General features: G+C 40.8%; 1 protein-coding gene across 1 annotated transcript in view; it reads right to left on the reverse strand.

The window, feature by feature from the left end:
- Positions 1-2,949: 2,949 nt before the first annotated feature.
- The window catches only part of LOC309574104 (cytosolic phospholipase A2 epsilon-like), a gene marked incomplete at both ends in the record, with an annotated part of 34,103 nt that continues 9,166 nt past the window's right edge, over positions 2,950-27,886 (reverse strand). Inside the window, 19 exons of the mRNA XM_082283455.1 lie at positions 2,950-3,158; positions 4,309-4,495; positions 5,794-5,960; positions 6,729-6,920; positions 8,757-8,864; positions 9,794-9,931; positions 10,709-10,823; positions 12,263-12,485; positions 13,433-13,569; positions 14,435-14,582; positions 16,418-16,455; positions 17,417-17,503; positions 17,620-17,786; positions 18,196-18,253; positions 19,044-19,086; positions 20,467-20,507; positions 21,574-21,705; positions 22,183-22,319; positions 25,494-25,566. Coding sequence (XP_082139581.1) covers positions 2,950-3,158; positions 4,309-4,495; positions 5,794-5,960; positions 6,729-6,920; positions 8,757-8,864; positions 9,794-9,931; positions 10,709-10,823; positions 12,263-12,485; positions 13,433-13,569; positions 14,435-14,582; positions 16,418-16,455; positions 17,417-17,503; positions 17,620-17,786; positions 18,196-18,253; positions 19,044-19,086; positions 20,467-20,507; positions 21,574-21,705; positions 22,183-22,319; positions 25,494-25,566 — 2,400 coding nt within the window. The remainder of the gene's footprint in view (positions 3,159-4,308; positions 4,496-5,793; positions 5,961-6,728; positions 6,921-8,756; positions 8,865-9,793; positions 9,932-10,708; positions 10,824-12,262; positions 12,486-13,432; positions 13,570-14,434; positions 14,583-16,417; positions 16,456-17,416; positions 17,504-17,619; positions 17,787-18,195; positions 18,254-19,043; positions 19,087-20,466; positions 20,508-21,573; positions 21,706-22,182; positions 22,320-25,493; positions 25,567-27,886) is intronic.

A 27,886-nucleotide genomic window follows, 5' to 3' on the forward strand; every position in this document is an offset into this window, starting at 1 on the left:
CTGTCTGACCCAATGAAACCTGCCAGCCAGATGCAGAACTCAGCCCTGACCTCACACTGTCCCCACACACCCTGACCTCTCCAAAGTCCTCGGCACAACTGTGACACCACTCCTGGGGCAGGACACCTGCCCCTGTCCACACACAGCTGACACCTGGGCCATCGGAACTGGCACGGCTCACAGCTCACGGGAAGAGGATTAGAAAAGGCAGCCAAAGACTGTTGCATCATCCACAGATCATAACAGATCGAACTTTCTGGCGAAAGGGATTCCTTTGGCTTTCCTGCTTCCCCAGTACATTGTCTATGAGCAAAAAAGTGCTCATTCCCTGAGCATTCTTGAGTTTACCAGTCAAACATTGCCACCGGCCAGCACAGGTCCCCTCTGCACATTCCCTTGGAAAATAATATCAACAGTCATCACAGCCAACTTGGTAGAATAAATTTTTGCCATAGGCTACAGTATTTCATAACATCATGAAGGGTTGTGTCTACACTCTGGCATGTTTCGCCTGTGTGCCAGCTGCAATGATGTAGCTTGATGCAATGCATTTTTCATTAGGTCACAGAAAATTGGCAGCATTGGCATCTGTCAGTCATGTTTAAAGACAGTGCTTTATTATGACATCTGCTTAGAGGGCAAAGCTATAAACCAGACTGTCCACCCGGATGGGCCCTCTGAGGCTTTCACTCCCATAGTGCCAGTGACCAAAAAACTCTCATTTTCATGAACAGCATTTGCAATCTATATCAGAGACAGCCCTTGCAGGAGGGAGGGACCATGGCTCACTCCATACTCCTGCAATCTGTCCCTTGAGACATTCCTTTATCCACGATAGAAGCAAGTATTTGGTATGCTCTTTGCAGAGATAAAAACAGTTTTGTTTTCCAGGAACAAGGAACACACTGTGAACCTGAAGCATATTACTGAAATGCCTGAATATGCAGAGCAAGGCAAAATGCTCATTTTGCAAACAAGCCTTTATTGTCTGGTAGTGAATACACACAATTTTTACACATAAGTAACATTTCTTCAGAACTGGAGGCGGCACGAGTTTAACACTAAAAACTATGGGGTTTTTTCACAAGAGGGTTTTCAGGTAAAAATGGAGGCAATTCCCAGGATTATATGCAGAGCACATAGCGTCATATTTCTGATCATGACTAGTGAAACTACCACAGAACAAACAAACAAAAAAATACCAGCAGAAGTGCATAGTTGTTCAAAACCTAAAGAGTTTCAAACGTTAATATTTATACTGTGATCTTTAGGCTTGCAACATTAGGCTACAGTTGCACAAAAATGCAAGTTTTGTTTTGATATAATAAATGACTGAAGTGTTGGAAAAGTCATTGTGAACCAATTTGTAAAGATAATTTGTCATCTCTCCTTGAACATCCTCAGAGCATCATTCTGTAACAAGCCAAACATGTTATTTGGCTGTGAATGAAACCTGTTATTTTCAGGTTGGGTTCCCTGGGCTGACGAGGTAGGCAGTCTATTAAAAAGAAGTTATGTTTCAAAACAAAGATGTTTTGTAAAATATTAACATGAAATGTTTCAACTTACCCAAGCATTTTCCCTGGTTTATTTTAGTCCCACATTATAATATCTAGTTGATAGATGTTTTTCTGACTGAATAGACACTTTCTTCAAAATTTTCCCAGCTGTCTTTAGGATGTAAAACTTACTAATAAAGAGTGTTTTCAATTTGACTTGCTCCTGGAATGCAAAAGTTGTTATGGATTTATAAATAATTTTTACAGCTCACCCTCAGCACAGTTCAGAACAGTTAAAAAAGGCACTTTCAATAAAATGGAAAATGAAGGAAGTTTAAAAATGCAAGCCCAAACAAACGTAATTGGTGGTTTTGTGCTAGATCCCATGCATGGTCTTTGGATTGTTTTAAGATGGTCTTAGTTGTTGCAGACTACTGACTCACTTTTGCTCAGTTTGTGCAGACAGAACCAAACAAATAAGAAGTTTTGTTGATAGGCATATGACCTAAACTGTTTTCATGGAGTAAGACAGCAAATTTTCATTGTCTATTGGAAGTAAAATATTTTCAAGTACTTTTTTATTTTTTTAAATTTAAGAATGGTATTTTATTATAAGAAATAACAGGGGGAAAAGGATCCAGGGTGTTTTATTTTGAAAGCTTCAAATTAAAGTGTTGAGGTTTTATATACTGTCTCAGTACAAACCAATTAAAACTGACATAAATTAACAGGGAATTTTGATGTGCCCAAATTAACACCCTTTGCTTTAAAAAAAAATTTTATGCGAAAAGTCTTACGCCACTTCCCCCTAAGTTGCTCCTTCCCATCACATATGATTCATTCACAGCCCGAGAGAGCCCAGGATGTGGATGCAAATGATGGGGCTGGTTGTGTGCACACACTTGTCCCTCTTACATTCCCAGCCTCTGTGGCTGCTCTTCGGGACACTTGCAAAACAGAGTTGGCCCAGGGATCCAATACCAGCTTCCAGTTGTGTCTCAGGTTCTCTTTGTTTTCCAGGGCTGGTTGCACCTTGTGTTCCACAAAGCAGAATTGTGGGAGCAGAGTGTTTATACTCCCTTCTTATGGCCTGTAGGTGTGTTGGCTGGGTTGTATAACTGTAGCACTGTGGTGGTAAAAAATTATTGTCCTTTATGTCATGTATTATAATAAGTTAGGCTTAAAATCATGCTATTTAAAAAATCTAACAAGTATTTTAGGCAAAGAGTGTTCTACAGACAACCTTAATTTATGGAACAAAACATGTAAAAATTTCCCACACAATGTCTTTGCTTATAGAGACCACTTCTTGGGAATGGAAAAACCCCAGCAAGCCACTGCACCAGCTGGGGTAGTTTCTGCAGTGCAGAATGGCCAGTGTTTGAAAAAGCTGTGTCCCTTCTGAGCATGAAGAACTCCTCTGAGAAGATAAGGGCAGTTGGACAGGCGATCAGCACATTTTCTGCCTTCTCCTTTGCATCGCTGTCTGCAAGGCCTGCATAATCATCTGAGAGTTGTTGAGGATGTTGTACTCGCTGAGATTCAGCAGCTTGCGGTAGTTCTCATCGGTGTACCTGACTGAGAACATGCAGTACGGGGAACAGCGGCTGGTCAAATCAAGTTGGCCTTCCTCCATCTCTGAGCAACAGCGCTTGACACCTGGAGGGAAAGAGTTGTTGTTGTTGTGACACGATGTGTATCTCAATCAGTGTCAAACTGTCCACAAAAGCTCAAAGAGTGGGACTTTTCTCCTAAAGAAAATTCATAGGGTTTAAATGCACAATGCATGTCCAACTATTGCCACCCTAGTCAAGAGAATGTTGTGGGTCTGAAGTGAGGAAGGCACAAGGGAGAAGTGAGGGATGGCATTGTAATGTTCATCTACAGCTTACTCAGAAACATCTGTCTCATTAAAGCCATGGGTCAGGCAAGGATGTCAGCCTGAAAGGGCACTCCAAAAGCCACTGTCAATGCGCTGCAGGCCTTACCCTGGGCAGCTGGGATTTCTATGAACCTCAGCTGAGGAAGATTAATTGCTAGTAAGAGAATAGAATTTAAACAAGAAAGGAGCAATAGAAACATGTGGAAACAGAGAGTTCCTGCAATGCTGAAAAAGGTGCAGGGCACCTGCCAACAGGATCCATCTCTGCCTTTCTGTTTCTTGTGTCACGCAAATTCCACAACAGCAGAATTTTGGACTTAACCTCCCTGCTACCAAGGAGCAGAGCAAATGCATCCTACTAACCTGCAGTAAAGAAGAGGAATACAAAGTAGGTGGCCTGGCAGAAAAAGAGTGACAGGCCCTGAGTACAGCACAATCAATAAAATGATCCCCAGGCTGGTGCTGTACCAAAATGAGACACACTGATCTTAACATTGCAGGAGTTCAGCCTGAAAGGCAGGTTCTTGCTCCCCCACCATTCATATGTGACACGCTGGTTCCTCAAGTGTAGAATTAAATACCCAGACAATAGACAATATATTCAGGGGGAAATAATCTGAGAGAGCTATACTTTTCACAGGAAAAAAGCTTTTTCAGTTAGGTAGGAACACTTCAAATAACAAATGGGAGAGAGGTGAAGGTAAACACCATCCAAAAGACACAGGCTGTGTCTATTCTCTTAGGGCCACAAGGAAGACATGAGTGAACATAATAGCTTTGGCAGGGATGGGGAAAACAAGTTTAATTAGCTAAAGTGCTCCCCCATGAACCCAGCCAGCAAAGATGGCCAGCAGCAAAGAAGCTCTGGCTGAGTCAGGGAAGCAGTGGTGTCTTTTGTTTAATGCTTTGCCACTACTTGTAACTTACCAGGTGCTTTGTACTCTTGGAAGGTATCATTCACAAGGGGAAGAAAAATTACAATCGGACATCCTGGCAAATCTGAATCTTGGAAAATGTAGCACTCCTTCAGATTTTTCTTATCTTCATCAGTCAAAGAAATTGTTGGGAAGGGGATTTTCTGTTCTGAGTAGTATTTACATGCCTTATCTAGAGACTGGAGGATCACAAAAATGGTCAGCATTGGAAATCAACTTCATTGTCTAAAGACCCCAAATTGTCATCTACTATTAAGGTTTAGTGACTCAGATCCATAGGGTGAGTTGCTTCTTATCAAGGGTTACTCTACACATAATTACCACACATAGTAACCACATTGCTAATCAGAAGCTGTAAACCCAGTTGCAGAATTAAAGAATTCACCCAGGACACTGCTTTTTTTAAAAAAATTGAAACTATTTGCAGAAGTTTAGGGTGAAGCATGAGTGTCAGCAAATGAAAGAGCCTGTCTTTAATATATTGTCTAGAATTAAACAGAAAAAAAACCACAGCAAGAAAATGTTTAAGGTATCTTACTTTGTGCTTGGAAGCCAGGAGATAAGAAAGTTAAGTTTGAAAGTGCAATTATGTCTCTGCTTGTGTAGGCATTATGTCACAGTGTTAATTGAGCCTGATATTCTACTGAGAAAGCCTGAAGTACTGGGCTATGCTATATCTTTTCCCTGAAATGTTTAATAAAATATCATGTCCTAATATGCACTGTGTTATTTACTCTGCACCACCTAAGAGCGAACACTACCAAGCAGAAAAAGGCTTCTACTAAAGTACTTGAAATTGTAGCAGCCTTTTTTTGGTAAGTTTTATCTAGACAATGAATGAGGCTGAAGTAAAACTTCATTACATCTGTCTCATGCAACATACAGCTTATTAGCATTAGCACAGCTGTTTTCATTCTCAAAATGTAATTCTACTTAAGCAGGCCAAAGTACTTAATAGTGAGTTTTCAACTAACCTCAGCTTCTGACATAAAAAGATCCAAACTTCTTTTCTGCTAGCCCTTATAGACAGCTAATTAACTTTATCTCCATGAAATAAGGTTTCTGCAGGAAGATGCTCATCACTGAATTTTACTTGTAGCATCTTATTTGTCAGCCCAGAAATCATCTGCTGTTGATATCCACTTAACCCTTTTTATATTCTAACTTGAGTCAGAAGAAATCACTTCCTCATCTTTATGAATATCCCTGTGCAGGGTCTGGAAGCCTGCTTGATTCAGCATAAAGCAGAAGAGGCTCCTCCCATCATTCTGGAAGAGACCATGCTGACACCCCCTTGAATAAACCAGCAAGAAAGAGTCCAGGAAATAGGAACAATATTAATCACTACAGTGAAAAATGTAGGAGAAGGAAGATGTTATAAACTGAACAGCTGATAAAACCAGCAGTTCTGGATGCTACAGGTTGGGCATTTACAAGTAAAAGGAGACACAACACATGGTAACAAGAACGTCCTCACCGATGTATGTGATCCAGTAGTATAACTTAGATATATGATGACATCCACTTCCCTCTGTGGCCTTAGAAGTGGTGCACTGCTGGTATTGATGAAAAATCCAGCATCTATCATGCCCAGGTGATCAGAATTTTGCATTAGCTGGTTGGGACGTGAGTCTAACACAGTGTCTAAAAGGAAAATATTTTTTGAGTAAGAATAGATCTGCAGATAATTTGACTGGAAAAAGAAGTGTAAGGTGGAACTGACCATCCCAGAGGCCTGGTCTAATTTAATTGCCACACTACTAGATTGTCAAACAGGCATGAGAAAGACTGCAAAACCCCTAAGCTCCTGTTCTGAAAAATCTATGTTGAGTTTGCAGGCAATACATTCCATTAAGATGTCATGCTTGTTAGCGCCAGTAAGCTAGGTCTAATAATTAACCTAAATCTGCCTTACTTCATTTCAGTCATTGTTTCATCTTCTCTCTTATTGATTTGGAGAACAAAATATTTTCAATCCTTTATACATTCAGACTCATGCCTCCCACTCAGTCCCTACTTCTCTGGACTAGAAAGCCCCATTCCTTTCCAGTTTTCTCTTACAGGTGATATTTTCTTGGATGTTTCAGGTGTCTCTGAAGCTAGAGGTATAATCTTGCCAGATTAAGCCTCCCATGTTCACTCTGCTCTCTGCCACTTTAAATTTGCTTCTGTCAGCTTCAAGTCTACCCTCTCAGTCTGAACTGCAGAGGTCTCAGCTGAAGCAAATGAATACAAACATTAAGTCATAAATACCTGGCAACACTGAAGTCTTAGTGTGTCCTCTCCATTGAGAAAATAAATGTTCTCTTGGGAGGATTTTTATCCCCTGCCAAGCCGGACAGGCTTCTTTCCTAAATTCCCCACCCCAAGAGCACCTGAAAATGATGCCAGTTAAATACTAGCCGTCAACACCTTTCCACCGACAGAAGTGCTGGTTCTCCATGTAGTTGTTATGCAGCTGGTAGCCCTTCAGGAAATTGTGGTGCTGGGCGACGGAGAAGCGGTCGGTCAGTGCTCCCCGAAGGGCGCTGTACAGGGGGCCAGGGGGGGTGTACATGCGAGTCCTCAGCTCGTGGGGTCTTGTGGGCAACACTGGGTCTTCATCTAGAGGAGGGGAGAAAAAGTGGTGAACTGCTTGTTAACTAATATTTCCTGTTGGTTGCCCTGGTGCAAAGGAGTTCTCAGGGGCTATTCTTGGATGATTCACTAAACACACACAAACTCTTCTGAAGGAAAGGAATGGCTGCTGGACAAAGCTCTGCTGATGGTCTTAAGCTTTGGCCTGAAGACAGTTCATCAGAAGCAATCTTTAGTCTTGGGAAAAGGACACCTTAAGGAAATCAAGCAATTCAGAAAATGTTCAGTCAGAAGTTAAATATCCCCACAGGAAGATAGCATGAAACAGATGCAAGCATGGAGAAAAGGGGGCTGATGAATACGCTACTGCTTAGTCAGATGGGCAACAACAGCAACCACAGGGTCTATTGCAACAGTGACAGCTGCTACCCAATAATCACTACATGAGCATATGCTTAATCAGCAGAGTGAGAGCACCCCAGGAAAACCTGGGGCATACATTCACATTCAGAAACTATGGGTAGTTTAGGGGGTGGATAGATGGCATGTGGGTGAAAAGCAGAAATGGCACAAGGTGTGGTTTCTGGAAATGACAATCTGCTTTGCCAGCCCAAGAGGCTGAGAGTGCAGCAGGAGAGACCTGGCGGTTTCCATGATTGCACAGATGTATTTCTGCATTTTTCAGGATGTCTGTAATTATAGTTACAATCATATTAAGTGATTTAGCAATAAAATCATGGTTTCTATATTGCTTCAGAAAATACCCTCTGGGCCTCATTTATCTTTGTATCAGTATGAATCCAATGCAGTGATTACTGTACTGAGTAATAAAAAAAAAACCCAGGAAATATTGATTAACCAATTGATACTAAGGTTTATTCTCCACATAGGCAGTAAAAATTACCATATCCTCTGCTGTTGGTTCTTGGTTCTGTATGGATAAGTGAGAATGGTAATGCCAAAACACTTCCTGAGAAACATCTGACCCCTCTAAAACATCCTCTGAAGGAACCAGTAGAGCTTTAGTAAGTGTTGTAACTACAGCAGCCTTTCTCTGATTACTTTCTTCCTCTTAGTCTATACAGTGTGAGGGGAAGTTGCTATTGCTTAGTAAGATCCTGTGATACCATGTAGGAACCCAGAGTGCCGAGAATATTTCTCTGCCTGTTTTTAAGGGTTCTTACCCCCCTGAACAACACTGTTTTAACCTCCAACCTTGGAAAAAATTACCAACGGTCAGACAAGAACTAGAAAATACAGTGGTGTGAATTAGGTGACAGACTACTATGTAAGATTGTCACAGGGTGAAAAATTTAGAGGTTTTGGGCTTCTCTTTGTAGTAAATAGATAAGAGTAAAAAATATCAAAATGGAGGATTGTTGTTGTTCTCTAAACCTTCTTCTTTTACTACCTCATGTTCTGCAGTAAAAGTAGTTTGGAATGATTGGATAGAGAATTCCGCAGTTCCTGCCCGTGTTACTGAATAATTGGTAGGAAAGTGAAAATAATATACGTTTTTAGTAACTATTGGTTAAATTATCTTTAAAAGGCTGTGCAAATCTTGATAACAAGAGACTTCTCTCCTGCTTTTCTGTGCTCTATGCTGTACCTGGGTCACACTAGTGGCTCTGTTCCTCTGATAAGACTCAATAAACATCTGGCAGCATTTAAACTCAAGGAAAAGTCTCAGTTTATCTTTGAAACTCCTCGCAAGGACTTTTAGAAAATTCTCTCCCATCAGGAGGGATTTGATTTACGGCACAGTTCAGTGTCAATACCAGCTTCAGCAAAGTTGACAAGATGATGCCAAAAGCCATACAGGAAAATAAATGACCATAAATGAAAGGCTTAATAATTTCTCACCAACTTCTTCTATTCTGTCTTGTGTCCATCTCTTCCAGAAGTCCTCAGAACTGTGGGACAGTCCCCATATTTGTAACAGGTTCACAGAAAATATACTGCTCCACATACCTGGAAAAGGAATTAGTGAACACAAGGACACATTTTAACAAGAAAATGCCCATTTTCTTCTGTTTTGACCTCCTGGCTTAATTTTTTAATGGGCTTAATGCAAATATTTCTAAACTTCCAGTCTATTACATTCCTCTTAACTTTCTGTGTCATTATTTCAGTTCATGCTACCATCAACTTTGTGCCTAACCTACTACATGGCTCTGCCACATGGTAAAGAAAGAAAAGAATGTGAGACAAGAATAAAAAAGACCCACTCACTCAACAGGCAAAATAAAGAATTCAGATAAAACATACATAGCAAACACTTCCTTTCCATCCCCACCTTCCGTTCTCCAGTTTATCTTTTTCTGCACATACTCTGATCAGTAACTCGTTCAAACACCCTGAATTGTTTCAAAAGGGGATGAACTGGCTTTTCAGATGTTTGGTTTGTAAGACAAGATCTCACACCACAACTTGTAAAGGCTTATACATGCAGTGGGCTCCAGCTCCACTGTGCACTCTTTTCTCCATCCAGGATTGCCCCTCTCTGCCTCCCCACAGGGGCACTGGTGGCTTTGTTGACAAAACAGAGTGCCACCATTTCACCAGTCATTGTAAATTTAAATATGACTATCAGAATTGTACTTAAGTTGGAGTTCAGAGAAGAATCAGAAGAATAAACACAGAAGTGGGAGCTATTACTTACAATGAAAGAATTAAGGAGCCTCATCTATTCCATCTCTAAGACACAGACAACCCATCTACCAAGACAGTGATAAGAAACTGAAAAAATATGCAGGTTTTTTTACTGTATTCTTTCGGATAAACTACCACTCCCATTTCCCAGCAGACAGTGTTCAGTACATTAGGACAGAACTATCTACCCACTGGTTACATTACACCCCTCCAAAGTGCCTCTGTGCCAGGACAATGCTATACATCACCTTGAAGGTAGCAGATGCGGGATTCGGGGAGCTTTTTCAACAAGCGGCCCATGAAGAACTCGCTTCCGAAGTGCTCCGTGCGAATGAACGCGCCGTACTTCAGAAGTCCCACCTCGTAGGGAGTGAACTCCACCCACTCTGCAATACAGCCACAACGAGACACTTAGAGGGTTCCCAGGCAGGTGCGGGGAGAGGGGAGGCTCAGGTATACATTGGTCTGAGTTATGTTTAATATGTTGCCTTTGCAAAGCCTCACTCATAACTTAAGACCAATTATGCTATGTGTGGTACTAATGGAGACAAAATTAGTTCTTGGCTTTCCTGGATATCCTCTCCAAGTGAAGTGCAGTTGTCTGATGTAACTGCAGTGTGAGTGAAGACTGGGACAGAAATGTCATGGGCCGTAATTTTGTTTTCATTCAGAAATGATTCATTTTCTTGCCTCAACAACAAAAAAATTGATCTGAATTCTCCTCTTCCCCTTCTCCTCCATCTGATTCTCCACAGAAAAAAAACCCAAACAAAGAGGACAATGAGAAAAAAACAGATTCAGTTGGGAGACTGGAAAGTTGGAAGCCTTCCCAAACTGTACAATAACTATGTGGTCATTCTTCATATAGAAACAATACCTGGCCATTGAGAAAAAGCAATTCTTGGATAATTCCAATACTTCTCATTCTAGGTGGATGTGATGATACTTCAAAAATGGCCTTTCTGGCATATGTCTAGACAGTGAAATGCTGCTCCCCAAAACCCTTATATTAACATCGTAAGGCATGGAGGTGATGGTTATTTCTCAAAAAAGCAGCTAACACATCAGGATTCTTTTCTCCAAGTGCTACCAAGAAGAAAAGAGTGATGACAGGAATTCAGCTGCCAATTTCAGCCTCAAAGGATCCAAAACAACATCCTTACCTTTGAAATCATTGGTGCTGTAACTGTCCCTGACGCAGACTGACACATAGATGGGCAGTGGGTTCTGGCCATCACACAGTGCTTCTTGCTGCTCTGAAAGCTTGTGGGGGTCTTTCTGGTATGAAGAAAAAGTGGTATGTGAGAGGAGATGGAAACAACACATGGTGAATTCACTGGCCCCGGTGCTGGAGGAGCCAGGCAGCTCCACCCTCAGCATGCAGGACATACCCAGGCAGCTCCATCACACAGAGCACTGCAGGTAGCCCCACCAACCAGCACAGAACAGGTCCTAGGCTCCAGCCTGGCTCTGTGCATGGATTCACAAAAAGATGAGGAGGGAGGCAACTGTTTCTTCACACATCTGTATTTCCTAGGAAGTACTGCCCTGACATGTAGGAGGAGGGGTGGTCTGCTCCTTGTGCTGAAGAGTGTAGTGAGCTATCCTTGCCTCTCCTGAATCTGAAGGAAGCCCTTGAGCATGTGAGCTCTACCACACAACAGCTATCACAGTCCAGCCTTGCAAGGGGACTGAAATTTGGCAGCAAATTATTTGCACCCCACCCGCTTTTTCTTTTCTGAAAAAGCATATTGTCATTGAAGAGGTTTATAAAAAAACATGCAATCTCATGAACTACTGGAAAATTTAACAGCAGCTAGTTCTGGAAAATTAGGGAGAGTTAATGGTTACATAGCAATAGTCAGCACTGCTCAAAGGGGAAAATGTTTGGTTAAATTCTGAGGGGGACCTCATCTATCCGAGATTAAAAGAGAGGCATCTATTTAGCTCACACCTTTATTTAACACCTGGTATTCCTCTCTGTGTGCATTTATGTTCTGTTTACATATACATAATGCTATACATGTACTTATAGAAAAATAATCCCTAATGAATGGTAGAACAACTGTAGCACTTCTGCCCCTGCTGGAGGACACTTCTGCTCAATCCTCAACCACTCACCCTTTCCCACTTTCCAAGTGCCAAAGCACACATCCTGGAACTGTGATCCACATGGGGAGACAAGGAAGTGGGCTATTTTACTGTAGGGGTAGAAAGCCCTTCAGGTAACAGAGAAGCAAATCTGTAATTACTTACAAAAATTAGCATCACTTAAACCATATGAGTAGTGCTTTTGAGCAAAAGTAAAATATGTACTTGCCTCCAGTGTACTTGCAGATCAAGTTACCTGCCAGTGGATGCAATTCACTGAACATTCTAGCTGCTTCAGGGTTGCTTGAGATAGTTTTCACTCTGCTTTGCATTTTGAACTCATTTTGCATGAGTAATTTTCATCTTAGATGCACTTCCCAAGATTGCCTTCACTTCCATTTAAATAGCAGCCAGAGTTCAAATGGCTGCATCCACAATCTAATTTATTAGCATACAGGATGCATTTCTCTCTAGGAAAACTATTAAAGGAGTGTTAAAAATCTGGTATTTTGTTAAGACACAGAATTCCCCTCTGCTTGGAGGTACATTCTCTGAAATGATGGACTCGTTTCCATCCACTAAGGGAAAAACACATGGTTCTTTAAGAAATGGAATATACATCGTACCCCATCATTCAGTAAGTACTCAATCATGAGACCCCAAAGGTCTATAAATGATGTCCTGTATCCCTCTTCTTTCCTCTGGCAAAGCTGCTTGTTGTAGTACTTCATGCGATCCATTGAGAAACAGCCCATCTTGCACTTCGTTGCTTGTTTCTGGGCTTCACCAATATGTGAGTCCAGGTCCTTCTGTGACCAGTAAGCATCTCTGTATAAGTTGGCCATGGTCCTGGAGAAAGACAATACAGAGCAAAAGTCAAAAGGAGCAAAAAAAGGCTGGAAATTTTGTGCTTTCAGAACAGAGGTTTACCTTTAGGCATTTCCTTCTGCTCACACATACTCTGGTTTAGCTACTCCATTCAGCAGAATGAACACTCCAGAGTTTCTATGACTTCAGATTGCCCTGAAGAATGAAGTGCAGTTTTTGTTCTTGACCTTTTTTTTTAAAGCAGAACTGGCAGAAGCTTAAGGGATAAAACTGCCAGGTGTGAACATAGGTACATTTGTGAAGCACAAATTAGGCAGAAAATGATAATAAAATTTCTTTGCTTATTTTTTGGAACCTTAAATTCATTCATATCAGCTGCTGTCTCTTGGCTTTGATTAACTTAGTGTTAATCTTATGATATCACTATGCTTTGTTTTAACATCATCCTCTATTTTACCAACCTCCTCTACATGGGACAATCAGACATTAGGCAACTGTAGGTCCTGTGAGCAGGGAATAACTCTGGCCAGGGGGACATAAAACTGGCAGGTTGCAGGGGTAAGTGTGCACTATCCAGCAGTTTTTTCCAGTTAGAAATCACAGCCAGTCTCAGAAGTTAATGGGAACCACAACAGCTGGGACATCAGTGGAGAAAGGAAGAGGCATGATGCTATGAGCATCCACAGTTACATCCACAGTAACTACTTACCTAGAAAGTATCTTGATGAGTGTGCTTGTCATATGCACATTTAACTGCTGCACACATGGAGTTGATAGGCACAGTAAAGAATTGCTTATAGAAAAAGTGTGCACCAAGTCAAGCTAATCTTTAATGGCCTATTACTGAGAAACTTGTTTATATGATGGTTGAAGAGAATCTCCCAATCCTGTCTGCTCTTAGAAGCTACTCTCAGCAGAAGTGTGATCCTCAAAAGGCATGGTCAGGCCTCCTGCTTGAGCTGGCTTACCATGTGGTGCCGGACAGCCCGCTGATGTATGTTACACAGTCCAGGAGATTTAACTTCTTGAGTCCCATGAGGCTGCCATACAATCCTGTCATTGACTTCAGTCCTCCACCTGTCGTGATGATAGCCACGACAGGGACCTGTTGGGCAGAGGGAGGATGGGACGTTCACACTGACAGCATTCAACATTGCATCCCAAACTGCAGTGGGGTCTGGTCACCCCAGCCAGCCCAGGTCCTGAGCTCTGAGCCCAGGTCCCTTTTCACAAGGAAAGACTCCAAAACCAAGCAACAACTGCTACTGCCACTTATTTCCCTTTGGATAAATGCGGGTTCAGAGATTAGGCCAAACCTGGGTTCTTACCCATCTCTAGGGCAAATACGGGCACAGATGAATAAGAATAAACCTTCTGTGGAAACAACGATGTATTTTCTCTACATCTCTCACTCCACCACTCTTCTTATTTCACACACTGACTACTAATGTATGAAAACCTGCATGATAATCTCATGAAGAAATACACTCCGTTCACAGCCAATGTTGTTAAGCTACCCTCAGTTATTCTTCTGTATCTTGAAGTTATTTTAAAATAAATTATATTTATTTTAAGGAATTTCAAAACTGCAAGGAACAGAAGATATAAGAAGCACTCAGAGATGTTTGTCCTAAACTCTCACAAAGCGGTGAAATTGGAGCAAGGGGAAAAAAATCTTTGCTGTGTAATGTATTCAGTATTTCTGAACCAAGCCAGTTATAGCTCAGCATGGTAGGAATGAACACACCTCAACCATGACAAATTCCAAATTGATAGTAATGAAGCATGATGACTGCAACCAGTGTTCTCGGTAAAACAAACCTTGCCAGCAGAAGGAAATGTACTTAAGACACACGGACAAGCTTGTACCTGCACAGCAGGTATGTGTGGCCTGTTTTGCTGACCACTCATTTACAGGAGTACATGAAAGCACTAGAGATTCCAGCTCTATCCCCTCAGCACACACGTACTTCTTGATCCTGCAGATCGCATGGTAGGTGAAAAACATTTTTGAGAGCACTTGCTACATATCTCCTTCTTTTCCCCAGGAAAGCCATCTCTTCAGAACATAAGTTAAACCCGAAGCGCATGTCCAGGTCTTGGTGGCATGAACAATTGCTAAGATAAAAACAGACACATATATTAAATATTAACACACCCATATCAATCTTAGGACTTTGATCAAAGATAATCTACAGCACCCTTCCCTTCAAACAAGACGATGCAATATGACAGGAGCAAGAAAGAATAATTTTACTATTTAAGAAAATTATGTTAATTAGTAAGACTAACTAGTGGCATTATGCCCAATTATTGCTAATTGGAACAATGTACAGTATTTACAAATAAAACAAAATATTTAAATATTCTACAACTAAAAGACTGCCAAGTTTAGAAAATCCATGCAAATGGTCAAAAGTGAAAGTATAGATTCCTATTTCACAGGTTATTTTCTCATTCGAAATCTAAAATGACACCCGATTTTCAAAGGTTGGCATTTTCAACGTGGAGGAAAAATTCTCCTTTTGAGGAACTGGAGTGGGAACGCATCTCCCTCTAGCGGTGAGCGCCGCTGGGGAGGGTGGCCACGGAGCCCATCTTGCTGGGGAGACCTCAGTGACATCCAGTTCCTGGATGGCCAGAGATGGGTCACTGGACAGGATTCCACCCCTGCTGCTCTGTTGTGTCTACACTTGCACAGGCTATTTCAGGGGTCAATGCTGGAAGTTCTATTCCACATCAACCTTGACTCAAAAATTGTAAGGCACAACTTCTCCCAGAGAACGGTTTCATTGGCATCTATTTTGAAATTGAATTAAGTCATTCCTTAAGACCTCATGGTTGTAGTTTATTTCCCTGGGCATTTGTGCACTTCTGCTCACTAATCTCCCTCCTGGCTCTTCCTGCCCTGCTCCTACAAAACACCAATAGGCAAGAGATGGGCATGGTCTGGTCAGAGCTACCTGGCCAGGCATTGTAAAATGGCAGGGGTTTGCTTTTTCTTCCAGTGACAGAACCTCTCTTTTCTACTGGGTCCATAATTTCAATGAAACTAGTAAAGAAATGTAATTATGAGTTTCTCCACCACCAGATTTGGGTAAAATCAGCCAAATTATTATGATCTTATTTGTAAATGAAGATGCACAATGGTAATTGGAACTGCAAAAGCCAGTTTCCATTGTAAATCAAGACACAAACAGTTTCAAAAGTGCTCTGAAAGTGAAATAAATAAGCAGGTGGTGTTTTTCCTGTTGTGGAATAACACTGATTTTCCTGTTATTACCGACCACTTGCCATTTTGAAATGAATAACAGAAAACTCTGTTTGAATTCAAAAAAATTTTTTTCCTTTTTTTCTTAATCAGGCACACACACAAAAATACCAGTTTGCCCAGTTCTGTGTGTTCCATACAGCTACAGATAACCTGAAGTATCTCCATGTTTACTGATGAGTATTAATGAGCCTGTCTATAGATGTCAAACCACAAGCCAATTTATTTACCTTAGTTTCTACTCAATATATGGTACAACTGGACTAACAGAATACAAGTTTTATTGCCACTGAATACTGACAGTAAAGAAAAAAAAATTCTTAATTTCTGATTAAATTTAATGTTTACTTCTGACTATTCTTTTTTTTGTTGTTGTTGGCTAGCTTTGTTCTTTTTGTGAATTTCAGAGACTGACATTAACCAAAAAAAATTATGTAGTTAGAAGGAAAGGGATAATGCTGAAATAAACACGTTTATTTTAATGTTTTATCAATATTTACTGATTAAAGCCAAATCTTCCTGAGGGTAATTATGTAGTATACATTGTGCATGTATTTTATGTTTTATTATAAGCACACTCTAGTGTTCAGACTGAGAATGCTTGTTTGTGTCATTTCCATGTGGCTGAAACAACAGCAAAATCAATGAACCAAGTCTTAAGGAATAGAAGAAAATCTCTTACCAAGTTTTTGCTGTCACATTCAAATCAAATCTTTTCTCCTGGAAAACAAGAATGTGTAATTTTTTTATTTTAAATTTTATATTTTCCCTTTCTGTCTTGGGGTCAGAGCTTGATTTATACCCCAGCAAGGTCTGCCAATCACAAACTTAAATGTCTGAGATCTCGGCACATAATTCCAAAAGCATTCACTTATCATTAATGGAACATCCCTATCTACAGATCCTAAATCCTTCCAGGCTGCAGAAACCTTAAGCATCCTGGTGTAGGAGGTTCCTGAGACTCATGCAATAGGTCCCATTTCCTGTGCTACTCATAAGCTTTCTGCGGCATCCTGAATTACCATTTTTTGTGTGTTTTCCATTCTTTATGCTCTAGTACACAGCACATCTTTGACATCCTGGCCATAGTCTCACAGTGAAGAGACTGCAAAGTCTGCATTTGCTTCTGCCAATACTTTATCCTCTCTTAAAAATCATTATTTCAATCTTCATATTAAGTGACAAAATGTGTTTTGTTCTGAGATGTTTTAATGGTCTTTTTAAAGTAATATTTTCATTATATTATTTAAAATACATACTTTGTGACTAATATTTTCAGCATATTTCAATATATTGGCCTCTTAATCATATGGTTGACTAAGGGCAGGTTTATTGGTGTTTTCCTCTTTTGTGCCCAAAGAGCAACTTTCAGTTTGGATCCTAAGCAAAGGAAGAGTCAGTGAGTCTTTGGGTAAACAGGGAGAGATGTACTGAAGGAAGTATGATGTTTTCTTACATCCTTGTAGGTCTCTGTCTCCACTACTGGCATGTAATGGAGAGTAATACAGGGACAATCTGCCTCTGTGGAGAAAACATCTGGAGAAACAAAGCTCCTGTTTTCTCTAAGTCTAATAAAAAATCAACATTTCTGACACTCTTAGCAGCCATCTGGGACAACATTACGAGGAATGGTTTCTATTAGAGTAACCTTTTATTCCCAACAGCTGGAAGTGATGCTTACCTCTGCAATGGTCGTTTTCCTTCCCATGGGCAGCGAGTTCAGCACCACGACTGGGGAGCCCGTCTCTGTACTGTACCTACAGGACCACTGGGAAAACAACATGATTTAGGACAAAACCAGCAAGGGGTTTACCCTCTCTCCTTCCTCCCACTTTCTTGAGAGACACTCAAAATCCCTCCATCACTGAGGCCACTCCAACATACAGGGTGGTAGTGCCTCTTCTTTGGCAGCATGACATCCAGCGTTGGCTCCGCATACTTGATGTAGTGGAACTCGGTGGGACATGACGGGCTGACGACTCCATTGGGGCCCAGCACAATATCCTGTGTCCCCTCAAAGGAGCCCTTCACAGTGAGGGAAAGCTCTTTCTCTAAAGTAGCAAAACATAGATCATGAGAAATGTTAATATGATTAACCAGAAAAATGTGCTGGCTTGATTAAAAATGAGGTGCAGGTAGCACAGCTTTGCCCAGTGGGAAGTGCTGGCACTGAAGGGAAAGGAGCAAAGTGGACGCTCTTTTGATAGAAAAGGGACTCTGAATATTCCTGCTGTGATATAGAACTGGGATTTCAACTTTATTGTGCATTTAATAGGCCTTATTAACATATATCTAGATGAGGTCATTGGAGTCTATAATAACCTAATGTGTTTACCTGACATTAACTTCACTGAATACTGTAAGCACTATTTATTACACTAACACATTATATGAAAGGGGCATCTTCTCATTAGTAAGCATGCAACTACTGGTAAATAGATAATAAAGTGGCAATCTTACTTGATTTTTGCATCGTCTTCTCTGCCACTTCAACTTCCAAGCAGCAAAGTTCACGACACTGTGAAAGACAGATTGCAGGAATTTGTGAGAAAGATCATCACATCCCATCCTCATTATAGGGAGCTGTGGACCCTCAGCTTGGAGCCACTTGGAGTTCTGGATTCCCTGGCATCTCTGGGTTTTTTCCCATTAGCCACTGACTAAAGAAAAGGAAAAGCTTTGGAGGGACTTGTAGGCATCCTGTGTGTGACAATGACATAAGATTTGGCACAGTGAGGGGAATATACAAAGGAAAAAAAATCAATCCTGTCGTTTTCAGGATAATAGCATAAATACAAAGGGTTAAACTAGGAAATAAATAAATAAAGATATGTTACTGAGAGATAAAGAGTCAGCAGTAGGCAGGGCTTTCTGAAGAAGCATTGCTATTTGCATTTTGGGGGTGGATTTTATTTTATGGCAGTCACTCTTCTTCCACATAATATATTTTTGATAAGTCAGTATTTCACACAGAACTTACCCACAGATCATGGCTCGTCTCCAAGGGGAGAAAAGGGCTAGGTATATTATCAATAAGTGGCTTCACAGCCTTTTTATCATTGTGTTCTGATAACGTTTTTTGAAGTACTGGTACCAGAAGAAAATTGTGCATATGTGTGGTGTGGTGAAGTATAGGACAAACGGGATATCACCAATGAACAGGTAAATAAAATATCCCATTCTGAAAGTATCTAAATAGGAAAGAGGAAAGAAAGATAAAGAACTTGCCTACTGGCTTTCCTAACCCCCAGCCTCCCTTTCCCTTTACATTAAGCAATCACTTAAAATATCTTGGGAAAGACACATACCACCAGCACTCCATTGGTAGCAATTATTTCATGAGGACCAGATCTGGGAAACAAAATGAAAAACACAGTTATTTTAAAGTTAAACAAATCCCACTCATCTTTACCCAGGATGTTGCCCTTTCTTCCTGCTTAAAAAAAGCAACAGTCTGAGGGACTCCAGCAGGTACGTAACAAGCTCCTTTCCTTGCTTGCTTGGACTGAACACTGCTCTGAGGGGACTCATCTCTGTACCAAAGCTGAGCAATGTGTATCATGGCTATTTTTTCACAGTGCAATCTCACGATCATCTGAAATGGAATCTACTGTTAGGCAGTCAAATTCTTCTCACTGTAACACATAAAATAAATGTATTGCAGCAGTAACATGCTGATAAACTAGCATATCCTTGTTGGGAAGCCAGTTATATGTATTTGCTGGCATGCAGATATCCTGAGTTGGGAGGGACCCATGGGGATCACCAAGTCCAACTCCTGGCCCTGCACAGGACAACCCCAAGAGTCACACCATGTGCTTGAGAGCACTGTCCAAAGGCTTCTTGAACTCTGGCAGGGCTGTGACCACTTCCCCCGGAAGCCTGTTTCAAAGTGGCACAGGGCAACGGGTACCAATTACATGGGGAAAAAAAAAACTTTCCAGATCATTCAGGTGAAGTCAGGAGATGGCGTGGAGTGACCTGACTTCTGGCCTTGGCTCCCCAGTAGTATGAGAGGTGATCTTAGGCTGGTCACTTTATTTCTGCCATGCCTTAGCTACCTTTTGGCAACACAGAGATAAAAATAGTGATTCATGGATGGCAGGATGGCTGTGCTGGAGAAAGAGCCTTACATCCTTACAAGAGTTTCCATCACATTGTGATTGTGCCAGGCAGAAGGAAAACACAATTACTAGGATTCAAACTACTGCAAGGGAAAACTGAAGGAATTGGAGATACACTGGAAACCTAACCAGTATGTTTCAACACTAGAAGTGTGTCCAATACACAACCTGAAATAGGCAAGGAAAAATTGATAGGCAGGGATGCTTGCACACTCAGAAAGCCTTCTGAAATGTCCCCAGGTAGACAAGTCATAGAATCATAGAATATTTTGGGTTGGGAGGGACCTTAAAGATCATCTAGTTCCAATCCCCTGCCATGGGCAGGGACACCTTCCACTAGACCAGGCTCTAAGCTCCATCCAGCATGACCTTGAACACTTCTGGGGATGGGGCATCCACAGGTCTCTGGGTAACTGGTATGTGTGTCTTTGAGAGCAGCTAAGCTACAGAACAAGCTAATCAGTCTGGTGTTGGAGACTGCAGCAATGATTTAGAAGAAGGCTGGCAATTTTTAACAGAAATATCACAAATCATGACTTCTAGTACTGTTTCTTTGTTTTATCATTAATGATTTTTGCATTTTTAAAATAGTCTCTGTATCACTTACGCGACCTCCAATTTGAATTCAACCTCTAGCTCCTCCTTGGCCTGAAAGCAAGAACAAGATATTAAATGAAGTAGCTACATAATACTTTGTCCCTTGTCTAAACACTAGTCCCTGATAGGCAATATTGAAGTTATTGGTTGCAATGAGTAGCCTGTGATAAATATTTCAGGTGGGTGGTCTGAATCAACATTTCAGCCAGATGATTAAATGATTCCTGCCTCATCTCCTTCTGTCTTCAAGATATCATCAAAACAACCTATACTTCTATTTCTTAGTGTGAAGCTGCTGCACAAAGACAATTTGCAACTTCCTTTGTTTTCTGAATTCCATCCTTTTCTCCCAGCTATTCCTGGCACTGTCCTGCCATGACTTACTGTACTGGCTATTATCTTGGAAATTAAACAAACTTTACACCCATTACTTTTCTGTAATAAACAGAAGACAGTATAAGTGAGTGATTCAGAATTGCTGTTATGCAACCCCAGGCAGTGTTGATCTGTACGAGCTGGTTGTGAATGACCTAGTTTGGGTACCAGAATCTGTCCCTGGTAGCAAGAAGTTGCATATGAAATATTTTGCTGATCTCATCCTTAGATCTCAAAGGGAATCAAGATTATTTTTCCCATTTTATAGATGGGAAACTGTAAACAGAGTGAATCATCTTCCATTCATAGTGGGATACACATAGGGACAACTTCATCTTTGCCTTTCGGGGCGAAAGTAGACACAAGCAAAGGGGTAGGGGGTTATGAACTATGGGAATTATTCAAGTTATGAAATTCATGGGGGAAAAAATGTACAGATTAGTCACCCTACAACAGCTGTATGGCCTTGGTATTGCTCGGAGGTAGCTCGCAATTAGAGCCCTCCCCTCCCTACTGCACTGTTTCAGTACCATGGTCTTTAATAATTTATAAAATATTGGAAAGAGGGGTTCAGACTCTCAAATTCAGATTTTTTACCACATTTTTGTGCTTGTAATTTGAATGGCAATTCATGTACTCATTATTAGGATAAGTAATCCATGGCAGGTTCAGAAAGATTTTGAAAGTGTTCTGTAACTCTCCACTGGTTTCTTAGTTGCTTTAGTTGCTTAGCTGCTCTTACATTTGGGCTAGGCTTGAAGTACAGGATCACTGTCCTTTCAAGTGGAAGTTTAGCAGTATCAAAGAGTGCACAGAGGAGATGGTCATCTGGAGTAGCAAAATCCTCATCATACACTGTGAGCTCCAGCACATTCTGTAAAAAGAGGGAGAAGAGTTTTTTATAGTTTCTCAGGCTGGACATCATTAGCTCCAGGCAGAAAGTATTCCTGAGGATGTGCTTGAGAAGAAAAGCTGAGAAATTAAATATCATCCCCCTTTAGAAAAATATACTTGAACTGCATATTCATTCTTGCCGAGTTCATTTTAATTGCTGTAACAAAATACATTGGCTATACCTATACAACAGCTTAGGTAACTCCCAGATTCGGTATCCATCTTGCACTGACTCATAAGAGTCTCTTGTTTCCCTAAAACTTCAGAACTGAGCTCACTTTCTGGCCATCCTACGCAGCACCACTGAACAGACATAGGAACTCTGTCACCTCTGCTATTAAATGCTTTGAGCAGTCCTTTATCGTGTGCTGTCTCTTCAACAATTCCTGGGCACAGTTCAGGAGATACATATACAAAATCTTCAGGCTGCTTCAAGCAGACAACTTTGGCTCCTTACCTTGACCTGGCTCTGGATTCTGAAGTAGAAGGTTTCGTTCCACACTGGATTGTCGGAGTTTCTCACAGTTTTAGTGCGTGACCTTTCACACGTCGCAGTTGGCAGCCACAAGGACACGTAGCAATCAGCCTGGCTTACTGGGGAGAGGGAGAGGCAAAACTATTGCTAATGTGGCAAAGGCAGCAGTGCTGCAGGACACTGGAAAGGTTACTGCAGCAACTGGTACCAACAATAAGCATAAGTTATTCAAAAATAGAAATGTCTGATGCAACGTAACTCTTCTCAAGATTCCCTTCTGAGAGAGGAAAAGCACAGATCACAAGATGGCCTAGAAGAGAAGGTCGTTTCTGTTCCTCCTTGCATGAGTTACAGACAACAGTGATATTGTGTATTAAAATAAAAGGGTGAGCATTTTTTCTTCTAGTCAGGCACTTCAGTTTCTCAGCCAACAAGCTTTCCTGTACTCATGTGTGCATGCACACACACACTAACCCTGAGCTGCTGTCTGATTAGAGGGGCTGGGATCCTCCTCCACTTTTTGAGAACAACTGCAAAAGGTCTTCATCTCTGCCTTGCCCTCAGTGATTTTCTTTGTGAGGGTTTGTGAAAGGAGCTGCAGAACTACTCCTGCTGTATGAGATGGCAGAGGCTTCCTGCAGAAGAAGCTCATTGAGTTAGACATTGGAATTTAACCAATTGCCACCTCCAGGTAGAAAGGGACCATGTCTTTCTCCCAAAAGGCACCAGGAGAAAGTTAGTGAAGCATTTTACATCCCCTTTCTCAGAGGCACCTAAATTAGGTATGTCTCAAACAGCCACATACAAAAATGCCATTTACTGTGTTTCTTCTTGAAGATTATGCAAGGTACTTCAGCACCCTGAAAACCTTTCTTGACACAGTTCTCAGCAGTAAAAAGATCAGATACTATGTAATGCAAAAGGTAACTAGCTTTGAGAATGAACGTCCTGTGATGTGAGGCTTTTGAGAGAGACAAGTGATGGCAGCAGTGAATGAGGATGGTCCGTCAGCAGCAGATAAGGAGTCTGCAGGCAGAGAAGGGAACAAGAGCTTGTACATTGACCTGTGGGGAAAAGCAAAATCTTTCCTGTCTGCAACAAGGCCTTTTTCTCTTCTTTTCTTTCCTTCTCCACCAGGTTTGGCCCAGTGTCACCCTACAGCTACTGACTGTCTCAAAGTGGTTGGACGCTGCATTTTATGCTGTTGAAAGTGTTCAAGAAGCCTTGATGCTTTTCTGTCCAAGTGAGAGGGAAAAATAGAAATTCAGAACTGCTTGAAAAATGATATATGAATTATCAGAGGTCAATAGACACCTTAATTATAGGTTTTCTACTTTTTAACATTATAATGTGGAAACAACAACAAAAAAGTTTAATTCTGTCCATTTTTTTTCTAAAAAAAGTTGTGGAGAAATCATCATATTCCTACTGATTTAAAAAATAATTCCTGTGATGGAAATTTTTGTGGAAAATATTCAGTAGGCCCTAGCCTTCTTCATTTCCTACTCTATTTCACATATCATATCTTAGTTTGGATTTAAAAATAAGGTTCTGACAGCAGTTTCACTGTTCTTCTGTAGAATATCATCAGCTTTAATTCTACCTTCCCACCACTCTTGTCTCTTAGCCTCCTTCTGAAAAATAGTGAAAAATGATTCCTTATTCACCTTCTTCGCCTCTTCCTTTTCATAGTGAGAGCTTCCATGTCCTCCTAAATAATTTCACTTCCACTCTTAAGGACTATAGCCTATTCAGTCCCTCTGGATGTAAAAGTTGTTTCAGTCATTATTCTGTTTCCTCAAATGTTTTTATTTATTTTTTCCAATCTGGGAAATTCCAGGCAGACAAGAATGCTTTGAAGAATTTTGAAACTGTAAAAATACGTATTCGAATATATTTGGAGAACCTAGAAGTAATGCTACTGATTTTAAAATGCATTAAAACTGATTTTGTTTAACTACTATATGACTTTGGATTTATCATTGGAGATCAGTGACTGATGGCTGCTTGGCTGGCAAGTACTTTATTCTACTGATGTGATTCATCATTCTTGTATCTTTAAGATACAAAGCATATCAAGCAATCCTTAATTATATGAATAGATGCAGCCAAACTAGTCAGCTGTGTATTTAATGCAAAATATTGCCTCAGTTCTGTTTGCACAATCTCTTTCTACAGCCTCGTTATTTGCCTTGTTGCCTGACACACAGAAGATCTGAGTCCCTGATGAGACCTTTCTGTGTTCTTGCATCATCACACATGTGCCACAGCCATGGACCAGAAGGGAGGTGCAGAGCATGCAGCCCAGTGATATGACCTCACTGAGAGCTGTGACACGGGGAAGTCCTCTGATACACCTTCCAGAAAAACATGTGACAACCACAGGGTAAGACGGGAATGGTACTGCGTGGTAAATCCAGATCTTTGTCTCTCAGAAAATCTTTCCTGACTCTTCCTGTGCAAGACATTATAGAGCCAATCACTGCTGCTTACAGAGAAATAGGAGAATCACGAGAATCATGAGGGTTACATAATTTCCCTTCCATGCTCACTCTCGAACTAGTTTCAGCATCCTTTCACAGGTAGTCATGTAGCTCTAGTTACTCAAACAAAACAAACTGTTAACTTGCCTATTTTGTGTGAAACACCTCTCCTCAGTGCACATGTGGATAGTCCATGTTCTTTTACAAAACTGTGGTGTTTTCCTTTCCAACTTACTCCCTTCCCACCACTTTCCTGCCACGTGACTCACACTCTTGCACAACTGCAAGTCTGCTGCAGGAGCGTTAGAAAGGACCAAGCATTCAGCCCTCAGTTAGCATGGCTTTTTTACTGTTGTTTCAGGTTAATTAATGATGGCATTAGCCTGGTGGTAATGACTGTAAAAAGCTTTCTCCTTTTCAATTCGTCTTTGTCAGAACCAAGATTGAGGAGGTTGATAACGTTTGCTTCTCCCAGCCACATTTCCCAAGGTGCTACAACCCACCAGCTGAATTGCCCTTCGTTTTTGAAAATACAGAATGCAGTCTTTCTTAATCTACCTATGTCAGAAACTCTCCTTTCTTTGAGAGAAAGTACTTATTTTCAGAAATACATTAAAGTCTTGAAACCAGTCAGAAAGCACAGGGAGAACAATGAAACAGCAGCAAGCAGCAAGGACTGACCTGGTTTATAACAAGTAATTTACATAAACACTGGGTTATTTCAGAAACACTAAGAAGAGGTTGTTATAAAATTATAAAAGATATGATTTTTCTGTTCTCTGAGTTACCACTAAGACTGGCAATACTTACAGGCATCTACTCGCTGGAGATTTCTCATCCGGATGATCCTTACGGTCAACAGGAAGCAAGGAGAGGATTCTATCTGGAGAAGAACAGTGACAAGAGGGTCTGAATAAGCCTTTGGTGGGAAAAAAATTCAAATGTGCAAACTAACCAGGTGCCACAAAACACAAATACAGTTGGTAAAATTTGGTCAGCTATCTCACTATTCTGCAGATGAAGCTTCTGCTGTTAAAAATGTCTTAACATTTTATATATTTCACTGTCTTTTTGCTTTGTTACTCTGAGACTCCAGATTGCTCATCAGAGCAGAAAAAACAGGGATAAATTCCTGACAAGTTACACAGCCTGTGAGATGCTTGCAAAACCTCTTGCTCTGAAACTGCTGAGTCTAGTCTAAAACATAACTACAATAAGTCTCTTGAACAGAGTAAATGCACTGGTGAGCACCATGATGAAGTTGTCAAAATGCCATCAGTCTTAGTCAAAGTTACAGTCAATCTTCTTAGTAACCACCCATGAGGTCCCATAGCATTGAAAAAAGTGCTGTAGAGAGTATCAGTTGTTGTGGACCCCCATGGGATAAACCTGAAGTGCCACTTTAAGAGGTGCTTTTGCCTTCTGCTTCAAAAACATAGATTTCCTTCAATTACAACTGTACGGGGAAAAGAGTAACAGTAATGTGAGCTTTTGTAAATCACAACTATGAGATAAGCCAATGGCTGAAAATTGTTTCCAGAGGATTTAGGATCTAAAGAGTTAGGTATGGGTTGGAGAAAAATAAAGCATACTACCTTCCTCCAAAAAAACCCTGAAGATTGAAAGTGCGTAACTTCCTTTTTGCCCTTTGAATATCTCAGCCTTAGTCTTCTATAAAACAAGTCTCTCCAGGTTTTGTGGCTGCAGGGACCTCTTCCTATTTATTATTAGAAGATAAATGTGAGTTCCTTCATCTAAGGAAGATGATTTCCTGCTGGCTCATTGCATAAACCTGTCTCTGGCTCAGAGCTATCTGCAAAAGACTATTTTGACCAAGCCAATAAATAAATCAGCATTTCCTGTGGCTGTGACACATGGTTATTTCCTCACACTCCTAGAAACATTTCCACCTGCATAAGTGGTTACTGCAGAGCCCCACAAATCATTCTTTTTGATAACTATTTTTATCAACAGGTTTCCTCTCATTTAGGAGCATCCTTCTATTTCTATAGCACTTCAGAGACTTCCTATAACAATTATAAACAAGTAGATGAAATAGATGTTAAGACAGTAGAGAAGCTGGAAGAACTTAAACCAATTTTTTTTCCTCAAGAGAACAGAGGAAAAGGGCCTTGTTTACAGATGGAATGATAATTATGCCTCTTTCATCACAACAAATTACTTTTCCAACATGTGATTAGAATACTCTATTCTCTCCTCTAACATATCATGTTATGTTAAAATCTTTTTACAGAGTTCTTAAAAATCAGTGCTGTTTCCACCACTCTTACATGTATCTCGAGAATTCTACGGCTTTTTTCTTTTTTTAGTGCTTTTTCATGAAATTCAACCTATGAAATCTATTTACCTTCTATTTCAATTGTTCTAAAAATAGAAAAAACCTTACAGAAGCCACAAAAATTGCAAACAATTGATGGAAGGATATGTCCTCAGAGCTACCCTGTGCAAAGACAGTGGTTCAGAGTTTAGAAACAGTATAACCATGTTAATACAGTTCTACACCCTGTTAATTTACCCTTCTTCTCAGCTGGGTAATTAGCAAAGGTGGATCACCACACTCACATGTTAGGAATGAGCTTAGGCACCTCAGCATATGCCCTAGAAGGCAGAAACTCATTGTTCCTTAGGATCTGCATAAACATGGGGGAAATTCTCAAACGCATTTGTCTCCAGAGATTGCACAAGGTGCTGCCAGCTCCTGGATCATCGCCAGCAACACTTCCTCTGAAAAGTGGCATTGCTTGAGTGAGAACCAATGAATTCATTATTTGCAAAGCAATTTGAGATTCTTAGATAGGAGAAAAGGTGGGTTGGGATTTTTTAAGGAGTATTAGATGGTTTCTGCCATCTGATCACCTCCTTCTTGGTTCCCATGCAATGACTTTCTAACATGTTAGCCAGATTTTCCCTGTCTGGCATGGGGAAATCAATTCTCAGAGATGCAGCATTCACAAAAGGATTTACTGAAATTTTACCAAAAAACCAAACCCAACCCCCCCAAAAATAACCCAAAAAAAACCCCCAAAAATCAGTGGCTTAACAGAAGCTACAGAAATCAGGACCTGTGCTTGCACTAGAGATGCAGATGCCACCAGCCAGTTACCCAAGGAAAAGGCAGGAGCCAGGCATCAGTTGTCCTGGCAGCCCTGGTACCTGCCAGTGGCGGTAGCAAAGACAATAGG

Source organism: Coloeus monedula (assembly GCF_965178545.1).
Source record: "Coloeus monedula genome assembly, chromosome: 6".
NCBI lineage: Eukaryota > Metazoa > Chordata > Aves > Passeriformes > Corvidae > Coloeus > Coloeus monedula.